Source organism: Orycteropus afer, unplaced genomic scaffold, assembly GCF_000298275.1.
Source record: "Orycteropus afer afer isolate SDZICR_OR568_19922 unplaced genomic scaffold, OryAfe1.0 scaffold00021, whole genome shotgun sequence".
In the NCBI taxonomy this organism is placed as follows: Eukaryota; Metazoa; Chordata; class Mammalia; order Tubulidentata; family Orycteropodidae; genus Orycteropus; species Orycteropus afer.
Genome location: NW_006921608.1, coordinates 1700998 through 1723919, shown reverse-complemented (window position 1 = coordinate 1723919; position 22922 = coordinate 1700998). Strand labels below are relative to the sequence as shown.

At 42.4% G+C, this 22922-nt stretch overlaps 1 protein-coding gene across 1 annotated transcript in view; it reads right to left on the bottom strand.

The window, feature by feature from the left end:
* SYBU (syntabulin) overlaps positions 1–22922 on the bottom strand; it is a 91962-nt gene that overhangs the window by 9456 nt on the left and 59584 nt on the right. Inside the window, exons 4-5 of the mRNA XM_007934757.2 lie at positions 6308–6410; positions 114–317 (exon numbers count right to left, since the gene is read on the bottom strand). Coding sequence (XP_007932948.1) covers positions 114–317; positions 6308–6410 — 307 coding nt within the window. The remainder of the gene's footprint in view (positions 1–113; positions 318–6307; positions 6411–22922) is intronic.

Here is a 22922-nt window from a genome sequence, read left to right as displayed (position 1 = left end):
AAAAAAAAAAAAAAAGGATTGTTTAAAAAGAAAACCTCACCGAGTAGAACAAACTAAGAACTATGAATGAGATGCGGAGCAGGACCATAAGTTAGGAAAAGACCAGGACTCACCTCATGATCGGGCTGCAGTCACTTCCTTTGTAGGAGCCAGAGTTGCTACTACTCGGGGAAGAAGGGGCATAACTGGAGTGGACGTTAATGGGACTCAGCTGATTCCGGCACAGCATGGACAGCAGGTCCTTTTCCCGTGGGGATGGTGGGCTGTTGACAGATTTGTGTGATGAAACGCCATTGCTCCGCCCATGGGGACCTCGACTGGCAGAAAAGCATAAAAAAATGTTAAGATCCTGGGGCTAGAGATAGACCGCTGTGAAGCCAGTTACTGCTAAGGAAATGCAAAAGGGTCCCTGTGACTCCTGCAAACTGCCCTCGTGAGCAGCCTTCTTCCCACTCCCCGGTATCTCCTCTCCTTGCATTCTTAGCACAAACAACTCTCTGCTGCTCTTTCAAAGAATTCCCTCCCACAAATCTGTTTCTCAATTAAATCCAATGGCCTGCTAAGAACATCATAATGTAAAGAACACTGATTTGACTTGGTTTAAAACACTGATTTGGTTTAGGTTCGCTTTGGAAGCTGTTTTGAAGAGGTGGTTTTTGTTCCATTGCACCTGTTTTGGTTTAAAGATATTTGGGCTGCAGTTCTTATTGTTGTTGTTGTTGTTGTTGTTATGTGCCATCGAGTCGACCCCGACTCATAGCAACCCCTCCTTGGGTTTCCGAGGCAGTATCACTACGGAAGTAGGCTTGCCCAACCTTCCTTCTGAGGAGTGGCTGGTGGGTTTGAACCGCCAGCCTTCTGGTTAGCAGTCAAGTGCCTTAGGCATCATGCTACCAGAGCTCCTTATTAGGGTAAGAAAATTATGGTGGATCATTTGGAGGCCGGGAAGAAAGGGACTGCCCATAGAGGAGGAGGAGAAAACAGGACTAACAGCCTGCACAAGTGGATGAAGTCTGGAATTCTGAGCACCTACATTTTTTTTTCTTTATATTCTCAATGACTTAACACCACCCTCATCATTTAACTACTGAAATGATGTGATAGTCCCCTCTGGGTCCCCTGCCTCCTGCAATGTGTCCTCCATTAAGGAGGCTAAGCTTGTGGCCGGAATGGCCTTTCTAGGATGGAATTTGAACACTGTTGTCCTCCTCAAAGCCATCCAATGGCTCCCCAGTGCCTCCAAAATAAAAGCCAGACTCCTTGACCTAATTTACAAGGTCCAAGCCCACCCAAGCCATCTAACTCCATTTCTCACCCATCCTCCCTCTTCCTCTGTACTCCAGCATTCCAAATGACTTACAGTTTCCTGAAGGGTCCATGCCCTCGATCATCTTTGTTTCTGAACTTATAATTTCCTCTGCCTACAAGGTTCTCCTCCCACTCCCTACCAGGCTGGGTACCTGCTGCTTCGGGACTGATGGTAACCTACTGCAAGCAGCCTTCTCTGCATCCTTCCTTCCCTAGGCTGGCTTAGGTGCCTCTTCTTGGTGCTCCCTCGTACTCTAAGCAAAAGTCCATCAGGAAATTTATTACACTCTTAATCACATGCATTCTTGTTTGTCTTTCCATCCAGACTAGGGTGTCCTTGAGGGAAGAGACCTAGTCTTGTCTTTTCCAGCCCCACTACTTCCTACCCTGGGAACCACAAATCAGTTGCCGTTGAGTTGATTCTGACTCATGTCTGCTAGGGTTGACCTGTGCCCCACAGGGTTTTCATGGCTGGTTTTTTCAGCAGTGGATCTCCAGGCCTTTCTTCTAAGGCTCCTCTGAGCGGACTTGAATCTCTCACCTTCCAGTTAATGGCCGAGCATGTTAACCATCTGCACCAGTCACGGATTCCCAGCTTCTTCTGGGAAAGCGATCAGGACTGACCTATTAGTACAAACTACAGCAGCGACTCCTAGCTCGCAGCAGAATTCTGGGAAGATTAGGGTGGCAAGTTATCAGTACTGGGACCAGCTATTAACAAGGAAGGCACTTGCTAAATGAGTGCTGAATGAACAAGCTGGGTTTGAGAACTGGTACTTCCACTTACTGAGAATGTGGCAAGTAAGCCCACTTAATTTCTCTATCCGTAGAGGGATACATAATACCCTTGCCTGCCTTCCTCACAGAGTCGATGTGAAAATCAAATGAAAGAACGCAAGTGAGCACATTCAATAAGCTGTTAAGGGTAATTCTGCTGTAGGGTATTATTACAGGATAAACTTACTTGGACTTCCCTGTTAATCTACTTGCAGAAACTTAACACCCACTCATATAAGGAAGTATCTGGAGAATGTTGAAATTACTTAAATAGGATAACAGTCCTGTGCCAGGAACATTACTTGATGGTATTACAAGAAAATAAAAGGGAAACAAGATACCTTTGGGATAGCAGTACTGCTTTTTGACAATCCTCTCTGCAATTTTAATTACAGTTATATCCAACAAACATATCTCAAGGAGAATTGTGTGTCTTTGTGAATATGAGTATATGTGTATGTGGCTAAACTCTACTCTGTAACGATAATTACTTATTTGACATCAAATACAATTTCCACTAGCTGTCAACTCAGCAACTCACACATAAATGAAACATCACCATATTCTAAAGTTAATAGTCTTTCCTACTGAAATCATCCAAATGGGTTCTCCCTCTTTTTCATGAGAAAGGGACACTTTATATGGAACAGATGGGCTGATGGCTTTCTGACAAACCAGCTTCAGCAGCCCAGGGGTGGAAAGGGCTGCACGAGTAATTGGAAGTAACATGAACTCTGGCTTGAATTTCCATCTCCATGTTTCACTTGTACTTTTGGCACCAGCCAGTTTATTCCTTAATATGACTATGGGAACTATGGAGGACCAACCAGTACAAGTTAGGAGAGAACATAAAGAGCTCTTCCTAATTTTGACCTGAGAAGTTCTCTCCTCTTCTGACCTCATCTTCACTGAGGACATTCTGTGATCCTTTCTTGCTCTAGATGCTTTATGAACATTGCTTCATTCGCTTTTGACCATCACCCTATAAGAAGGGTATAATTACTAGCCCCTTTTCACCCATGAGGTAACTGAGTCTAAGGGAAGATAACTGGCCTAAGAACACATAGCTAGGAGGGACTCAAATCTAGGTCTTTTAACTCTACAGAAATATCACTACTTAACACCATATATGCTTTGGGCTTGTAAACAGATGCATGATTGGTGACATGCACAAGGGGAATTTGGCAAGAACTCATCTGCTACGCAAAATAAATGAAGACTTTCCAACCTATAAAATATTACCTAAAGTACAGACAAGTCTTCAAATATACATAAGGAAATACATTATTTCATTGTCATAGGTAACTTTTAAAAGAAACTACATGCTTAAAAATACCGCTTCTGTTCCTTTCGTTTAACTAATTCAAGTGCTAACACATGTGGGTACAAACTTCTGTATGACGATGAAAGCCATTTTCAAAGGAGGAGCTGAGATTGATTGTCCTGGCTGTGAACAGGCAAGTTCAATGCTGCTTCCCTCAGCCCACCTCAGTCCCTTGGCCTGGAGGACAAGAAGAATGCAGTCCACAGAGAATAGAAAGAATTCTGCTGACCCTGCAACTTTCTTAAAGTGCTGAATACAGCAAATGGAATGTAGCAGAAAGGGAGAAGTGACAAGGAAAACCCACAAGATGCCAGCATGAAGCTCTGTTCCCCAGCCCTGCACTTTCCTTCAGGCAACACACTGCTGTTGTGCTCTTCATTGTCATCATCACTGTCATCACCTCCACTGCTGTTACTATTACACTGCTGACAAAAACAACTATTTATTAACCCCCATAATAAGTTTGGGGCACTGTGTTAAAAGTTCACTTATATCAGCTCATTTATTGTGGTGGGAAAGGTGACATTATTATACCATTTTCCAAAACAGGAAACTTGGAGTCATGCACCTAATAAACACTGAGGGCTGACTGTGAGGCCAGTCCTAGCTGACTCCAAGTCCCAAAGTTTTCTTCCTCACTTCTATATGCCTCTGACCAGGTTAGGGTTTCACCTCAGGAAAGGGAGGTGCTCTGGAGTATCAGCTGAGGTGGCCTTCTTTAAGAAGAAATGATTTTTAAGCCCTTAAAGGTTGTTTTTTAAAATCACTTGTCAAATATATTCTTACCAGTCCCACATGTCCCTCTTCCCGCCCATTCCTTACCTAATGTTCCCACCAGGCTTACTGCCAGGAGCTTGCTCTCTACTGAAAACTAATTCACCACAGGAGGAGCCAGTCAATTAAAAGAAGCACAAGCTTCTATGGACTTTGGTATAGATGCTTGGCCCATCCAGAGAAGCGTTTCTCAATGCATGGTCCTGTAGGAACCAAAGACTGTGAAATGCCTGAGACAGTTTATCTCTAAAGACCACTGATGGTGGTCTGTCACAAGGTCAGAGAAAAAAGGGGAGAAGATGGATACAGAACACTGCCAACTGTGATTCTTCTTAAACCTTTGCTTGGTTATAATAGATTCTATCATAAGCATATATCTGATTTGCACAGATTATACTTAGCTCTTTTAAGTTTAATATATTTTAAGTTTTTGATCACCGGAGCAAACTGTGAATTCCAGATTAGAATATTTTCTTGAAGTCACTGGTATTACTGACATTACCTTAGAATTTAACCACAAGCCCAAATATTGAAGAAACACTTAAAAAAATTGAGTTCTTCTGTCTCTTTCTGCATTCTTTGTCACCTTGGACCACGGTATGTTCTAATTCATTGACTGGATTAAACAAGTGGCTTATTCTCAGAGAGGACCAGATCTCTGATTTATACAGAAAATGTTGACATTCATGCCCTGTGATCCCTGAGGCACTTTATTTCCAAAATTGAGGGCATTTGGGGATAGAGCCATTGTATTTTTACTATAGACTTCACTGTTTTGTTGTGTTTGTCTGGCCCTAGCTTTCTTTTTAACAATAAAACTGCATTGGGAGTCTCAGGTCCATTTATAAACTTCAGCCAAACCTTTTGCTCACCCCAGGGAAATAGGAAATATTTTCTTGCTGAGTCCTAGAAATATAAACTTTTAGAGGCTAAAGAGTTTTTGTCCAAGAAGAACTTTAAGGACGATGTCGTCCAACTGCCTTCCTACAAACTGGAACACTGAGGCCCAGGACAGTCAAATGACTGGTCCACGGTCAGGAGACCATCTTCCTCAGGAGCTCTTGTGTTTCACTTCCTCACTTCACTCCAGCTCTGCTCACAGCTCACGTCTCCTCAGGGTCTCCTGAGACCAGCCTATCTACTATTTATCATACATCCCATCAGGCTCTATAGCCCTACGCTGCTTTTTTTGTTTTAATTCAAAGAAGTTATTGCTATTTATATATTTCTTTTCTTTCTTGTCTTGCTAGAATGAATATAATTTCCATGGAGTTCTGTGTATTGTCCTCTCTCCAGAACCTGCCTCATCGTCGATTTTCAATGAATAATTAATTGTTGAATGAATGAATGAAGTTACTGGTGGGGAGGATACGGAGGCTCACAACCTGTCTCACCATATGTGACCAGTGCCACCCATCTTCCTATGGTCCTTCTCTCCTCCGATCCACACAACACCCGTGGCAAACATCTGTCAGTGCTCCGCACACTGGCCGGGCCCTTGATGTGTATTCACTCATTTAACTTAACAGTAAACCTTATGAGCTGGGTATGGTTATAGCCCCCTTGGAGAAACTGAGGCATCGAGAAGTTAAGCAACTTGCTCAGAGCTGCGATTCCAACCAGGGTGACACAATGGACTGTGGCTCTATTACCTCTTGCCCTGGTGCCCACATGTCTACGGACTTTATGCTCCTTTTCTTTCCTGACTCAGGAGGATTTTAGGAGCAATCAGGGTCACCATGCCTTTACAAACATAAGTCAGAAGGTTCACAGACGTGACAACAGTCATGAAGGGAGGTGGGATATGGGAGACCAGAGGCTGAATGGTCAGGAGAGTACACAGGTGAGAGGGGGAGAGTGGGAAGAGGAGGACGAGAGGAAACAGTGCCAAGGTCTGGACAAGCAACAGTCACGGGTGGACAAACAGGCTGAGCTACGTGACCACAGGAGGCAAGGGAGGGAAAATACCAATTTCAAGCCATTGTTAAAAAAATAAAAATAAAACCTAACTGAATAATAGTAAATATGAGTGAACAGTGATCCAGCTGGTCCTATAGAAACAAGAGGTACGCTAAGTCACCTGTGTACAGTGTTAATAATTACAGAGCTGGGGACAGTGCCTACTTGCGTGAGACGGAAGACCGCTTGTTTCCTGCAACAGACATGGGGACCTCAGGAGCGGAAATGCTGCCGGTGCTGCTTGAGGAGCTAAAATCGGCTTCACTACCTGAAAAACAATAGGAGAGAAAGAAGCATGAAGGAATCGAAACCCAAGGACGCGCTGGCCAGTTCCCTGCAGTGGACAGCACGCCCAGCTCGCTGCGTCACACTCTCACTCTGCACATGGCAGGATGCCAGGGCTTCCAGGCTTCCAGGGTTTTCCTCCAAGCAGAGAAGATGAGGCACAAGGACCTCATTTCATGAACACAGCTCAGAAGCACAGCAAAGCTGGTGTCAGAACAATGCTGCTGCCCCAGCTGGCTATCAACAATGTACTAACCTGCCCGCTTCTCTGCGCAGCAGGCTTACGGTCAATGGCACCCACGTGCTGGCCCAAACGTGAAACAAAAGGAGAAGCATGCTTCTCAGTCAAAAAGTAGCTTTTCCTGAAAGACTATCTGTGGGCTTTTGTAGTCTGGAAGCTGGCATGTTAGTTCCAGAGACAGTCGACCAGTTTAAGCAGTTCAGGAACAATGCCCGGGCTCCAGTTGACTGCTGGAACCGGCACTCTCTGATTACTGACTTTCTTGGCTTCATTTTTTCTATTAAGATCAGAAACTTAGTAGAAAGCAGCAATTCAGCATTTCCAAACACATGAAAAAGGTTTACAGTGACTGTGATGGTGCCTGCAAGTTTTAGTTTGGTGTGGGATTGAGAAAGTGTTGTTCGTAAGTTTACAAGGATCATATGAAACTTTGAGTACAGATTGGAGTTGAGTGTATAATGATATAATAGAAACAAGCTGTGTGGTGGAGTCACTAATACAAATTCATTTTTAACAACAACAAAAATACAGAAATATACCCATGTATTGCCTGGAGAAGTAAGTGAGGAGGATGGGGCACACAAGATAGAATAATGGAAGAAGAAAAAGGATCTTTTTTAAAAAAGTATTGAAATTGCACTTGCTTTTGGAAAATAAATCTAGATATGTGATTTTATTTGAGCTGAGGAAAATATGAATAACCTAAATCCCTGAAGTTTATAACAAGCAGTGAGTAATAACAGTAACCACTTACCAAGTGCCTGTTGTGGTATAGGCACTGTATTCGAAATGCTAAATGCACTATATATCATTTAATCTCGAAATTCTTGTTAGGCATTAATCTTACCATTATTCTACTATTGAGGGAAACTGAAGCTCATTTGCCCAAGACTTGCAAGTGAGGAAATGCACCAAATCCCCATGCTACTTCAACGACACCAGGTTGTGTGTCCTCAGGAAGGCAGTGGGAAGGAGGGGGAAGAGGGGAAGTCCCTGAACATGCTACCCTCATCCTAATAGGTCAAGGTGAGCCATAGGCACTAACTGTGGCTAGACTTTGGCCCATTGGTGAGCAGATTCCTCTAACTGAAGAGTTTGATTAATTTTACTAGAGGGAAAGAGAGGGAACAGTAAGGCTGAGAGAAAAATCCATTTCCTGGCTTCCAGAGTTTCTGGGGCACCTCTCACAAAGCCCAGGATTTTCTGGGAAAGAGATCAAGTGACTTTCAGCTCACAGCAAAAATCTGGGAATATTAGGGTGGCAATTTACTAGGACCAAGACCAGCTGCTACTCCTGGATTTCAGATACTTTGTCTAATGATGTCAGGAGCTCCTGGAAGCCCCCTGATCTTAATTAGTTGCCTCTGATAGATGCACTAGCTAGACTGTAGTATTTCACAGTATCAAGGATGCATGATTCACACTGGTATCTAGCATCATGCTTTTCCTGGCAGACTAATTCAGCCAGCCTTGTCTATCAGTAAATATCGGGTTGCCTATGAAATTATAAAGGTGGACAATTTCCAAAAGTAAATCCTGCGGGTACAGCAGGTTTAAGGTATAATTCTCTAATGTAAAATTATTACTCTGAAATACTCAGTTTCCATTCTATACAAAAACCCACCAATTACCATTTTTCTGCAGAAAAACAAAAGTTCTAGGACAGGAAAAGACAACTGCTTGGAAGACAATGTTACCTCGTGATGCCTTTGATCTGAGGCAACTACATACCCTAAACCCAAAGGGCAAGTTTGTTCTACATTTTATTGCTACTGGAATTCAATATGCTCATGACTTTGCAAGGTCTACGGTCATTTGATTCCAGTACTTTTCTACCTTACCTTCTGTACATCTGAGAGAGATTATCGAATCATTGGGGTGACCCTGCAGGTGCATCCTGGACTATTTTAGTAATGTTGTTAGGTGCCATTGAGTCAATTTGACTCCTAGCAATTTTGACTCATGTGACACAACAGAACTGCCCCATGGGAGCAGACGGCCAGGTCTTTGTGCTGTGGAACCACTGGGTGGCTTCGAACAGACGATCTTTCGGTTAGCGGCCAAGTGCTGAACCACCATCCCACCCAGGCTTCTTACTTTAGTGATGAGAGTGACATGCATATGCTACCGTACTTCAGTTTATGATTTTAAGAAACATAAATATTTCCAGTTTGGTCAATTCATTATTTTTTCAGGGTAGATGGGAAAGCTTATTTTAATTATCACCTGATAGATCCTCCTTATCTACTAAGCAGAGTAACTAAAAGGGAGACTAGAGATGGAAAAACCCTCCAGTTACCTATTAGTTGGCAACAAGATACAAGGAAGCAGAAGCATTCTTACCCATTTCCTTTAAGCAGTGTATGCAGCTAGGATACTACGGATGCTATAGTTCAGTGCTCTTTTAGGTACTAAAATCACACAAGGAAGAGTACCTAACCTAAAAACAGTGGCTCTGAGTCTGATTTCTGGGCTTCAAATCCACTCCTGCTGCTTACTACATAGAGGACCTTAAGCAAGTTATTTTACCTTTCTGTGCCTCAGTTTCCTAATCTGCTATACCAAAAAAAATCAAAACAAACTCACTGCCATCGAGTCAATTCTGATTCATAGTGACCCCTCCTTGGGTTTCCAAGGTGGTATCTCTACTGAAGTAGATTGCCCTGTCTTCCTTCTGAGGAGTGGCTGGTGGGTTTGAACCACCAGCCTTCTGGTTAGCAGTCAGATGCCTTAGGCACTACACCACCAGAGCTCCTAATCTGCTGCATGGAGATGATAATCACAGCACCTGCTTCAAAGGGTTACTATAAGCAATGAATATATATGTGTGTTTATACACACATACACACACACACATATGTAAAGTGCTTAGAAAAACACCTGACTTCCTGTAAGTTCTAAATCAATAACAGCTGTTACTTTCATTCTGCAAAGGTTAAACAGATAACTTTTATTACACCATCTATTCCTTTGTAGAAATATCAGAAAATAGCAATGATCAAGAAGGAAAAATAGAGTCCACAATCCCATGGCCGAAAAATAACTACAGTTAACCTTGTAGTATACAACTGTTCAGCATTCATACTTAATATGTTATTATGTAATCTACTTATTTTTCTCTTAATATCTAAATCTTTAAAACATAGCATATTTTGTTTTAGTGTTTATAGTGTTTCTCTATTATTAATAATTAACATTTACTATGTGCCAGAAACCATCCTAACCCCCTTATACATATTAACTCATTATTTCTCATAGTAACACAGACCATGTGAGATAGGGAAAATGATCGGTCCCTTTTACAGATGAGGCAAAGAGAAGTCAAGTGATATGCACATTGTGACATGGCTAGGAAGTAATGGAGCCAAAACTGGAACCCAGACTGTCTGACCTCACAGCTCATGATCTTAACCCTGGCTTAACACTCAATGAACATCCTTGGGCATACAATCTATATCCTTGCCTGATTATATCCTTATAATATATCCCTAAAAGTAGAATTGCTAAATCAAAGGATATGTTCAGTGTAAAGAGTTTAAGTCTCATTCCATAGGGAATTTTAGATGGTGCTAACCTAAAGTAGCTTTTGTCGTTAAGAAGGTATTTGTAGCCATCTGGCTAGCATGTAGGCACCAATGGGTAAATCTCTAATGTCACAGAAAATCTATGGCCATTGAAGATGCGTGCTGATAAAACTAAACACAACTAAAATATATGCATACCTAAGTCATCCTCACCAATACTGTCTTTGTTCCTCCTCATTACTGCATTTGATCAGCTGCGTGAGTTGGTGAAGTGGGATTCCATTAGTGAACGCAGAATGATTCGTGGGTAAGGACACCTGTTTAGGGAAGTGAGCTTGAAGAATGCCTTGAAGATATCTTCTGAAGCCTAAGTCTTGGTCACTAAGCATCACACAGCATAAGGAACATTTCCAACTATCAGGAAGCTATGCTTGCTGGTCTCCAGAAATTCTGGTGCTTTTCTGTTTGGTAGTATCTTCGGACTCGCTTGAGAGGTGGTGTTACTTGTACTCATATTAGGGTAATAAGCATTTTGTGCATGGTTGTTAAGGGCAGGGAATTAGAGGAAGAATAAAAATGGAAACAAAAAGATTATGTGCAAAAAACGGATGGCTAGAGTTGTTTGAAACACTGCCCGGAATCTGGTCTCTTAGGATGTTATTATTTTGGTTTTTGCTCTTGGGAGACCGTGGGGTGCTCAGACTTCAGAACATCACATAGCTCAGCCTCAGTTCTCAAGAGTCTGAGAATGGAGCAGTATCAAGCCATTCTAAACCCTCATTTAAATATCCCCAAATCCTCCTTTAGCTTTTGTCCTGCAAAGCTATCAAAGTCATGCAGGTTGACCACCTACATCCCCATTCCAAGGAGAAGTAGCAAATTAAAACAGAGAGAGGAAAAGAAAAATCCTTCCACTCCTTCCTTCTATTCCTCATACAGAGATCTTTTATTTAAAGGTCTCTAGGGAGAGGAGAGGAGCCATTTTCAGTGAAGCCAAGCAGAGCTACTAAGGGGCAGCCGGAGCAGTGGACACACATGTAATTACAGAAGACAGTGGTAGAAATTACTCTAAAATATATTAAGTGGAATTGACTCTTAGCTGCAAAGGTTTGCGAATCCTAACCCAGGAACCTAAGAAGTACTTCACAGCCTAAAGAGGGTTTTTGTTTCACTTTTTGCAAAGCACTTTCCTGAATTCCCTATAGGTGTTTATCTTGGAAAGGGAATATTTGATCAAAAGGTCAATAAATTGATGGTCTTCTTGATTTTCAGAACAAAAGTCTTCTTGAAAAACTGTATCTATCATTTCCATTTATATCATACTTTCAGAAAAGCTTCATCTTCATTCTGATAGTCAACTAACAGAGCTGCCATACACTTAAAAACATATATGTAAACACTTGAAAGCAAAAGAGAAGTTCAAATTTAAAGTATTCCAAAGTGAATAGTTTTGTATTGATAAATCCAAGTACATAAAAATAAAACTGTTTATGGAAAAATAACAGTGAAAGTCAAATACAAATAATAAACGGAAAGAAAATATTTACAACATATGATAGAAAAGTACTAATCTCCTTAATTTACCCAAAACTCATACAAATTAAAAAATAAAAAACCTACTAGAGAAATGTGAAAGGACATGGATAGGCCTATCACAGGAAAGAAAGAAAAACAAATGGCCAGTAGACATGAAAAGTCTCATAATCTCATTCATAATATTAAAAATTCAAATGAAAACAATGAGGTTGTTTTCCCCCCACCTATCAGAAATAGGCAAAAAAAAAAAAAAAGTTTGATAATATTGGTTCTGGTAAGGGCTTGGGAAAGCTGACACTCTGATATAATTAGTGAGGGTGTGAACTGCTGCAACAACCATAAAAAAGAAAACTATACTGCTGGGAATGTATCCTGGAAATCAATGTTCAAAAGGAGACTGGTTAAATCAAGCCACACAATAATCATGAGAACTCATGAACAGGCATGAAGTGACCCTGTGTGCACTTCAGTGAAAAGATTTCAAGACCTGATGAAAATACAAGATGCAGAACAATGGGCATGCATGTTTGCTTTTGTGCGACTGAATCTTTAAGTAATATATGACCTGTTTTATGTGTACAAGAATTCTCTTGAGGGATAAAAAAAAGGATCTGTTAATAATGCTTTCCCTTAGGAAATGGGAAAGTGGGAACAGAAAGACTCTTAATTTCATTTTATATCTTGCCGAGCCATTTGACTCTTCTAACTATGTACATATCATTCATTGTAAAAAAATACAAACAGGGTGCAGTGCAATTACTGACATTTTTTTTTTTCTTTAAAAACTTTAAATTTGTTTCTAAGGAAAATCTTTATAAGCAAAGTAACCATGCCATACAATGTAGTATTTAAGACGGCTTTGGAGTCAGATTACTTGAGGTTGAATCTTGGCATTTCCATTTAATCTCTGTGGGGCCTTGAGAAAATTATTTATTTTCTCTCTGGCTCAGTTTCCTCATCTGTAAAAGGGGGATGATATATTTGATAAGGGATTGTGGGAACTGAGGTGAAATATGCACAGGAATTAGAACAATGTCTGACACACTGTAAGCACCTGATAAATATTAGCTATTATTATTATTTCTAGCTGGAACTGTGGGTACAGTGGCTTGAGGGCCAGAAAAGGGGTTTTCAAACAATATTTTCCCTTCCCCATAGAAGTTTCACAATGGGAAATGCCTTCTCCTGCTGCAGTCACAGCTTCTCAACATCATTCTTTGAAAAAGCTACTTTCCACCCAGCTGTTCTTCAGGGGACGGAATCTGGTGGTGTAGTAGTTAAGGCATTTGGCTGCTCACCAAAAGGTCAGTGATTGGAACCCACCAGCTGCTCTGCGGAAGAAAGATGGGGCAGTCTGCTTCCGTAAAGATTTACAGCTTGGTAACCCAATGGGGGTCACTATGGATCAGAATCAACTCGATGGCAGTGAGTTTTTTTTTTTTTTTTTCCTTTATTTATTCTTCAGCAGGCATGTTTCTACTTATTGCTGTGCATACGCACAACAGGATATGTCTAAAGGTCCATGAGCCTAAAATGAACTCCATCCAGAACTCCAGGAAGCTCTAGAATTTCCTCTGGGCTGGAACCCTGCCTCTAGAAAACCCCAAAGAAAACATGTATAGCTCTCACCTTAGCAGAAGTCAGTCCCTGAGTTGGGGGCTTTGAAGGTCTAAGAAAGGGAGAGAGAGAGTAGAAAAGGAGGCCCTAAGACAGCCGAGAGGGTCAAGGACAACTCCACTTAGTGCCTCCCTTTATCTTGGGCTGGCTCAGCTACCTGTCCTTGGCAGAGAAATACAAGCAATCCACCTGCTATCTAACACTAATGAATGAAAGAAATGATAAAGAAGGAGAGTGTAAACGGAGTTCAAGAAGAGGACAAGTGAGAGATTCTGACCAGGTGAGAAGGCAAAAACCACTACTAACTTCCCACAGGACCCAGGATACATCTAGTCTCCTTCTGTTTCACCCCTAAGGAATATGAAGACTGTGCACTGGCCAACCTTATTAGAGATCCAGGAAGGAGAAGAGGAACTCTGTCACTGCCATTTCTTGCTGTGTGGCTTTGTGAATGACCACCCAACCTCCCTAGGCCTGCTCTCTTCATCAGTAATTAAGACAATGTGCTCCTGTAAAATCAGCAAAGTCGGCCAAGAGAAAAACGCTAGAGGAAAAGCCCAATCAATACAACCTGAGGCTTATCAGACGCCTCGGAGGTATTGCACTGCTACTGCCATGTACTTCCCAGCATCACCAGAAGGAGGTGCCAGTCTACAAATTCACACACCAACAAACTCTACACAAAGAAAGCACTAAAGCCTGGCTCCCATTCACTAGTATGTTCTTGGCAAACTTTTTTTTAACATCTCTGAGTCTTCGTTTTATTATTTATTTATTTTAAAAATGGTTAACTATTTAACACAAATTTATTGAGTGCCTGTCATGCATCCGGTTCGGTTCCAGTGAAAGGATAACAACCATTCCTACCCTGTAGGGTTACTGTGAAGGTGAAATGATTTCATGCATGGAAAGCGCTTGACATGCTGGGTAAATATCAATCTTGTAATTATTATTATTAGTGCAATGATTCCTAAACTTCACTGTACATGAGGATCGCCTGTTGTTGTTGTTGTTGTTTGCCGTCGAGTCGGCCCCGACTCATAGCGACCCCTCCTTGGGTTTCCGAGGCAGTATCACTACGGAAGTAGGATTGTTCAACCTTCCTTCCGAGGAGTGGCTGGTGGGTTTGAACCTCCAGCCTTCTGGTGAGCAGTCAAGTGCCTTAGGCACTATGCTACAGAGCTCCTGAGGATCGCCTAAGGAGTGTAATAAAAGTGCAGATTTCTGGGTCTTACTCAGAACTTCCAGTTCAGGAGTTCTGGGATGGAGGTAATAGTTATCATAAATAACTGTGCTGCAAGTGGTCTGTGGACCATGTTCTAAGGAAGACAGCTCTAAAGATAATGAGAACTGAGACTTTCTCTCCAGGTTCTGTCATATTGCAAGAGCTTTCTCCAGTGGTAAATGGAAGATGAATGAGCATACACTAAGGTCGAAAGGCCAATAAGAGGAAGAGAAATTAATTCATAGGAAAGAGAAGGTTAGCTTTTAGTGTACCTTCACAGTTCTCCAGGAACACTTTTCCTGGGCTAAATTAATTTTCAGGAGATTGAAGTGTGGGGCACAGACTATCCATCAGGCACAGGCTGTTCAAAATTTGGCCAGTTCCAGCCAAAACTGCATGTGCTTAAATGTGGATCTGCAAACCTCACTAGGATACTTAGCAGTTGACCATGGTTTGATGTCCTTCTAGTCTTATTTAAAAAAGGAAGGACCAGCCAGTATGGAGTAGGAGGTGTCAAACACTATTCAGCAGAGAGAAGCATCTCACTATCTGGCATGCTCTTCATCTGGGTTATTTCATCAGCCCTGACTTGCTGCCATTGGCGTGGCTGGTGTGTCCATGGCAGACATGCTAGACAGCACCAAAGTAACTATACAGATATCATAGCCCACACTGAACTGGCATCAGGTATGAGCATTTTAGCAGGTAAGCTCAAAGGGTAGCCCACTGCCATCTCACTGAACAGTTATGGAAAAGGACACTCCACAGTGGCCATGAATGCTACGATAATCAAGGCTGTATGTCAACTTGGCTGGGCCATGCTTCTAAGTGGTTTAGCAGTTATGATGTAGTCATCCCCCATGAGGAGATGTGATATAATATAACTACCTCCATAATGAGATCTTCTATGAGCAGTCAATCAGTTGAAAGGGAGTTTCCTTTGGGGTGTGGCCTGCTTCTAATATATATATGGAAAAGCTCTGGGAAAGGTCTCTAGCTTTTTGCTTGAGATCCTGCATCCAGTTGGTTCATCATCATCTGAACTTGAACTACTAGCCTGCCAATGTTGGGATTATTGCCTCTGCAGCCTGTCAACAGCCTCTGAAGCCAGCAGCCTACTTTATTGCCTGACGATCTTGTGTTCATCAGTCCCTGCAGCTGTGTCAGTCAGGAGAAGCCTCCAGCTTGACGTTTGACCCAAGGACTTGGAACTTGCCAGCCTCTACAATGGCATGAGCCATTTCCTTGATATAAATTTCTTTCTCTCTCTTTCTCCCTCCCTTTCTCTCTCTCCCTCTGTCTTCACTGGTTTTGCTCTTCTAGAGAATTCAGCTTAAGACAAATACCAGCCTGGTAATAACAGAACAAATCCCTCCTGAAATATTTTTCACTTTCTTCCATGATCCTTATTTTTATTTTTTGTCAAATTTACAGAACTGAATTTCTGCCCCTTTATAAAAGCTAACAACGACAAAAGCTAGCAAGAAAGCCTATTGCTTCTATTTAGGGAGACGTATTTATCCAACATTTACCACAATGAGATGCCTCTCCTCCATGTCTAGCATGAAAAACCTCAATCAGGGAAAATCAGCACTTAAGGGAGGTGGTGTGGAGCAGAGGAACAGAGGTGCCAAGGTACAGAAGTGTCATTGTGAGAAGAAGGAAAGGGAGAAAATGGGGACAGAAATACCACCAACACAAGAAAGTTGGGGCTTAGTTTATGTCTGTGACTTTAAGTCTGGACTATAAGGGACCAGGAAATTGTGGGTCTTTGGAGAGTCACCTAAATTTTCACTCTTTTCAGTGCAGTGGTGCTGTCTGCATGCAATCCAAGACCATGAATGGAACAGAAACACCCACAGGATAGGAAAGAGATGACATAATTTACAACTCACTGCTGAGACATCTACAAGCTCTAAAATAACATGTTTTTACTTCAGTTCTCAGCTTTTTTAAGTGACTTGAAGATGCAACAACTGCCTCCCTTTATCCTCGTCATCATCTTGTGACAACTTCCAACGTACACACCACTGTTACTAGAGTCACAACATTGGAAGCTTCACAGTCTGATCTAAAGTCATGTCTCACACCTGGCTCACTCCCCCTCGACTGTCTCAGCAGCACTGACCTTCACCTTCATTCCATTTTAACAGCCCACGAGCAGAATTACTTCACTGAACCTTGTCAGCACTTGGCCATACTCCATCCCAGTATCTTGACGTCTTTCTGTGTTGCTCCATTCTCTCATCTCTCTCTTGCATTTCCAGTCTCCATTAAATTGGTTCTCAGTGCCATGAGGTAATATGGCTTAGTAGCCTCAGCTAGTAGCTGTGTGACCTTGGGAAAGGTATTTAATCTCTGTGCCTCCTCACTTTCTTCATCTATGAAAGGTGAATAGTAATAGTATCTCATAGACTCATTGTGGAGATATATAAATTAATAATACATGTAGACCATTGAAAATAGTGGCTCAGTAATGCTATTTTTCTTTTTTTTATACTCACCCACTCTGAACCATATTTGAGGCCAAATCAGAAAGCAGGACTTGGAGTAGGGACTAGGAGTGAGGTGAGGCCGACCAGTGAGATATGAGTAGAAAGAGAACATTCAAAACAAGCACAAAAATAAGATAAAAAGACGGTCTGGCAGAGGTAGTAAAGATCCCTCCTCTTTCTCTTCGATCATACATCAGTAAGTAAATCCTTAGATCTTGGCTCTACAGACCGAACTTCCCAATTCACAAGTCTAAAGCCTACTAGTGATACGGCCTTGGCAACCCAAGGAGGGGTCGGGTCGGGTCCGACTCGACGGCACACAACAACAACAACAAAGCCTACTAAGCAATGGGAAGCTCATTATGGAGGTTTTTCACAGGTCTGTGAACCACAAAAAACATACTGAGGGAGAGGACTTCTCCACAAGGCTGAGAATTCATTAGTTCAAGTTTGTTTGCCCACAGCTCTTTGTCCATGTCAGGTGGAGATCCTATTCCTACCTTAAGAAAGACTCAAATGTCTTAAATTAGGTGCTACCTACCAGCTGCTCTGTGGAAGATGAGCCAGTCTTTTTCCATAAAGATCTACAGCCCTGGAAGCCCAATGGGCATCACTATGGGTGGAAATCGACTAAATAGCAGTGAGTTTAGTTTGTGGTTTCTGCTGAAGAGGTCAATAAAGGGAACTACTACTTCCTACTGGGAGGACTAACTTCATAGAGGAGGTGCATGGAACTGTCTAACTTTTGATCCTATTCATGACTTTTCAGGGAGCTCTGGTAGCATAGTGCCTAAGGCACTTGACTGCTAACCAGAAAGCTGGTGGTTCAAACCCACCAGCCACTCCTTGGAAGGAAGGTTGGGCAATCTACTTCTGTAGTGATACTGCCTTGGAAACCCAAAGAGGGGTCACTGTAAGTCGGGTCCGACTCAACAGCACATAACAACAACAACAACAACAACATGACTGTTCAAGACTAAGCACACAGAGCTGCAGAGACAGACATTCTGGGTGAGGGACACAGCGCATTGAGAGAGTGGCACTGAAACGAGGAGAAGCCACAACAGGAAATGAGGTGATGTGGAGGAAAGAATTTAACTTTACCCAGAAAACTCGGGGTTTGTCCTGGGTTCCTGGGAGATAATCTCTAAAATTTAGCATTTCCCCAGTAATGGAAGTGTCTTTGATGACGCCTCTAGACACACCTGAGGGTTTATGCTAATGAGGTAACCCAGGTGGGGGCTGGCCAGACCAGAAAAATCTCCTAGTGACAACAGTTGACCTCTGGGAAAGTGGTCTGATTCAAGCAATCCTGACTATTTAAGAAGGCTCCAATAAAAGCTCTGGACTTCCTGGCTGGTGAAAGACACCACAGCACATGGGAGGGTAATGCTTCCCTTTCTGGGACGTTGGAAACCCTCCCAGACTTTGCCCTATGCCCTCATCTGTGTGTCCTTTTTGGTACAATAACATTAGTTGTAAGTACACCTACTCCTGACTTACCGACTCTCTCGTTATCCAACACATTGCATTTATGACAATCATAAAAAATCCACCTGTTTGCGCATTAACAATGTCTATCTAGCAGGAACGAGTGCTGAGGTGGTTATGGTCAGAGAAAGAAGTGCTGCATGTGCAGGTGGTGTCAGAACAGAAGTGGAACAGAACTGGTAACGGAAGGATTCGAATGGTCCACATCATTTAGTGTCAGAGAAGTGAGAAGTGGTGATCTGATATCATAGCAGGCAATAAAGATAACTTGGAGGCAGGCTAGTTTAAAATCTTTCTAAGACACAGGCCCCAATGGTTGCTGCTGGTAAAGTGAAGAGTTTCTCATACTTGATCAAAGGTCTTTATTTCTTAAAGTTCCTCCCTTTCCTTCTCTGAGAAAATGTGTAAAGATGTTACTTTTCTCAAAGAAGTCGCTATCAAAGGGAAGAAGCACACATTTTTCTCATCCCAGTGATACCACAGCCTCAATTCTGTCTGAAGTGATTCTCTGATAGTTTCTAATGGACTACTGATATCCTCCCTGAAAGAGGTCCATTTATAAGCTGGACAAGTGAGGTAAGAGACAGGAGAAATTGGCAAAGGCTTCAGGTTATCCAGCAGTGGTGTCTAAAGGTATGACTTATACCAGTTTATTTCTTCATTTTCCTGATGATGAGCAATTGAGTTGTGCTTATTCCAGTTACTCATCTAGCTAGATTTTCCATTCTGATGTTTATTTGCACTTTCAGAGATACAAGTCTACCTAAGAAAAAAATCGAAAGAGCAAACCACTTTTATGTGATGCATTCCAATGACCAAAATAAATACTCTGGATAGTTTGACCATATGCATACTACTACTCCCTTCCTTCCCACTGTTACAGTGAATCAAGAATTGGGAGTAAAATTACTATCTCTGTTTTACTCTATCCCAATTTTAAGGTCCAACACACCTAAGGTGACTCTTTGTCCTAGGTCACTCTGACTCCGAATAGCCCTAAAAGATTATTGACTACCTGATGCCTGCCCATGACCCTGACCCTTGGCTTTGGCAAGGATATCAGTCCACGAACATGAGAAGCTGACCCCAAGTTACGGCATTATGCACATAACCTCACTGAGAGAAGAAACCCTTGTTCCAGCAAGGAGAGGGAGAGAGGGGGAGACTCCCTGTGAGTAGGAGCTGGTGCTTAACGCAGCCCAGAGCTTGGCTGAGTATCTAGTTACAAGGCCAAACACTGGACTTGAATCACAAGTGAGGGAAATACCTGAATTTCAAACCAGGCCCCACTGTTTGGAGAAGGAAAGGCCACTGTGAAAAGTCTCTGCTTAGAATGCAACTGCCCTGCTTTAGAAATGTTAAAGCCAAAGTAAAGACGTCTGCATTGATTCTCATCTAAGTGGCTAACCCTAACAGGGGTGAAGACTTCCCACTTCAAAATGTTGCTATGAGTCAGGGCCGACTTGATGGCAAATAACAACAACAACATGAAGTTAAATAACTAGGTCTTTGAAGCAGATCAGGCAATTGTGGGTTAGAATATAAACCATCCTCTGTTCCTGAATGTACCAATTATCTTCTCACTCCTCTAAGACAGTGCTCCCAAACCAGCATCATAAACATCAACTGGGAACTTGGTAGAAATGCAAATTACCAGACCCCCACCCAGACTTACTGAGTCAGAAACTCAGAAGCAGGGGTTGGGCCCGGTAACTTGTGTTTTATTTAATAAGCCCTCCATGATTGATCTGATAAACATGAAAGTTTGAGAGCCACTGTCTAGACTGCCTACGGGTGAAAGGCCTCAAACAGCAGCTTCCTGCAGGGCTGCTTCTCAGAAAGAAAGAGCAGCTTGACTGTGGCGTAAAACACAGACGCACACCATAGTATCCATTTGGGGACCTTTTGCATATCTCACATTCAAAATAAGTCACTTACTTAATTTACATGGCGTAATGCTGAGTGTTATTAACCACACTTTATTCCATTGACAATGTGCATTCACTGCTGTGGTGAAGAGCAGGTCCTAGCATCAAAGGGTCCAGAATCCAAATACCTGTTCTTTCACCTAATGACAGTGTGATGCTAGGCAATCACTTAATCTCTCTAAGCCTGTTTCCTCACACTGTTGTTGTTGTTATGTGCCCTCTAGTCAGACCTAACTCATAGCGACCCCTCCTTGGGTGTCCGAGGCAGTATCACTACGGATGTCGATTGCCCCATCTTCCTTCCGAGGAGTGGCTGGTGGATTTGAACTGCCAGCCTTCTGGTTAGCAGTCAAGTACCTTAGGCAGTACACTACCAGAGCTCCCTCACACTAAAAGGGTATAAAAGAGTGCCTATCACATGAGATTGTTACGAGAGTTAAATAAGGTAGAAAACGGTAAGTGCACAATATTTATTAGTATTATTAGCTTCATTACCCATGGGTTTGTTATGTGTGCTATTAAACACTGATTTTCTCACATGTGGGCACCATTTTTTTTTTTTTTTTTGAGTGATTTAAGAAGGTAACCAAAACCAAACCAAACTCACTGCTATGGAGTTGATTCCAACTCATAGAGACTTCCGTTGGGTTTCCAAGGCTGTAAATGTTTACGGTAGCAGACTGCCTCAACTTTCTTCCATGGAGCAGCTGGTGGGTTCAAACCACCGACCTTTCAGTTAACAGCTGAGTTATTGAATGCCGCACTAGCAGGGCTCCTTATCATCTCTTTAGCCTGCTCCTATTCTGCCCCCAGCCAGCAAAACCACTTACCCCTTTCTGGGTAAGTGCTATCTAAACTCCTAGTTTTCTCTTCCTGGATTATTTTACTATTTTTCTGTCCCTCTCAGTCTAATTACTACCTGTTTTTCAGGTCTCAGTGTAGCCCTGACTTTCACTTCCTCCATAAAGGGGATCAGGTGCTCCTCCTCTTCACTCTCACCCCACCCAGATAACAAGCACTTATCACACTGCACTGCAATTGCCTGTTCGCTTTCATGCATTTCCCAGTACATCATCAGCTCCTCGAGGGCTTGTTCACCACTGAAGCCCAGTGTCTAATGCAGGGCTTAGCACATAGTGCAGCTGCTACCTCAAAAGGTTTCACAGCATTAAAGACTCCTCCAGCCTCCTCACTCAGCAATGGCTCCTAGAAAGCCTCTCTGCTGAGTTACCTCCCTCTTTCTCCTATTCACCCCTTTAGACTGAGTTAATCACCAGACACCAGCTGCCCCTGAATCGATTCCAACTCATGCAACCCCATGTGTCAGAAGAAAACTATGCTCCATGGGGCTTTCAATGGCTGATTTTTAAGGAGCAGGTCATCAGACCTTTCTTCAAAGGTTCCTCTGGGTGGAATTGAACTTCTAACCTCTGTTAACAGCCAAGCATGTTAATCATAGCATGACATAGAGATTCCAAATCGGGTTGATAACCTGGTGTTACTTCCAATTAGGCTAAAAATATTCCCTCCACTCCTATCTCCATCCCATATTCCCAAATTTCTTAAAATTCTAGTTTTCCACCCAGGGTACTAGTATGCAAACACCATGCAGATTAGGAACACCTCTGTCTTGTTCATCAGTGTACCCCCAGAGCCAAGCACAATGCCTGGCATCTAGTAGACTCAGAAGAATAGTGATCGAATGAGGGAAGGAAGGTACTGAAAGAACTTAGAAATATGAGTGAGAAATTACTATCATGAATTTTTAAGAAATTACAAAGGAAAAGAGGTTCCAGCATGGTGAAGATGGGCAAAAAACATCCATGTTATCAAAATAGAGTAAAAGATAAATTCTAAAAATCACAGTCTGTTAAGTTTGGTGTTGTCTTCAGTAAAATTCTAGAAAAGAGTCCTTACAGAGTCAAGCAAGAGCCAGGAGTTCACTGAGAACCAGATGCAGAAAACAATTCTCATTTTCTTTTCTGACAGTTATGATTGGGGGCTGCCACACAGATCAATACCTGGAATTCAGTTGTTGTCGTTGTTGTTGTTAGGTGCTGTCAAGTCGCTTCCGACTCATAGTGACCCACGCACAGCAGAACGAAACACCGCCCGATCCCGCACCAGCTCCATGATCCTTGCTGTACATGAGCCCATCGTCTCAGCCACCGTATCAATCCATCTCGCTGAAGCCTTCCCCTCTTTCGTCGACCCTCCATCTTACCAAGCATGACATCCTTCTTCGGGGAATGGGACCTTCTGACAACTTGACCAAAATAGGTGAGACGAAGCCTGGTCATTCTTGCTTCCAAGGAGCATTTCAGCTGCACTTCCTCCAGGACAGATCTTTAGTTCTTTTAGCAGTCCATGGTACTTTCAGCATTCTTCGCCAGCACCACAACTCAAAAGCATCAACTCTTCTTCAGTCTTCCTTATTC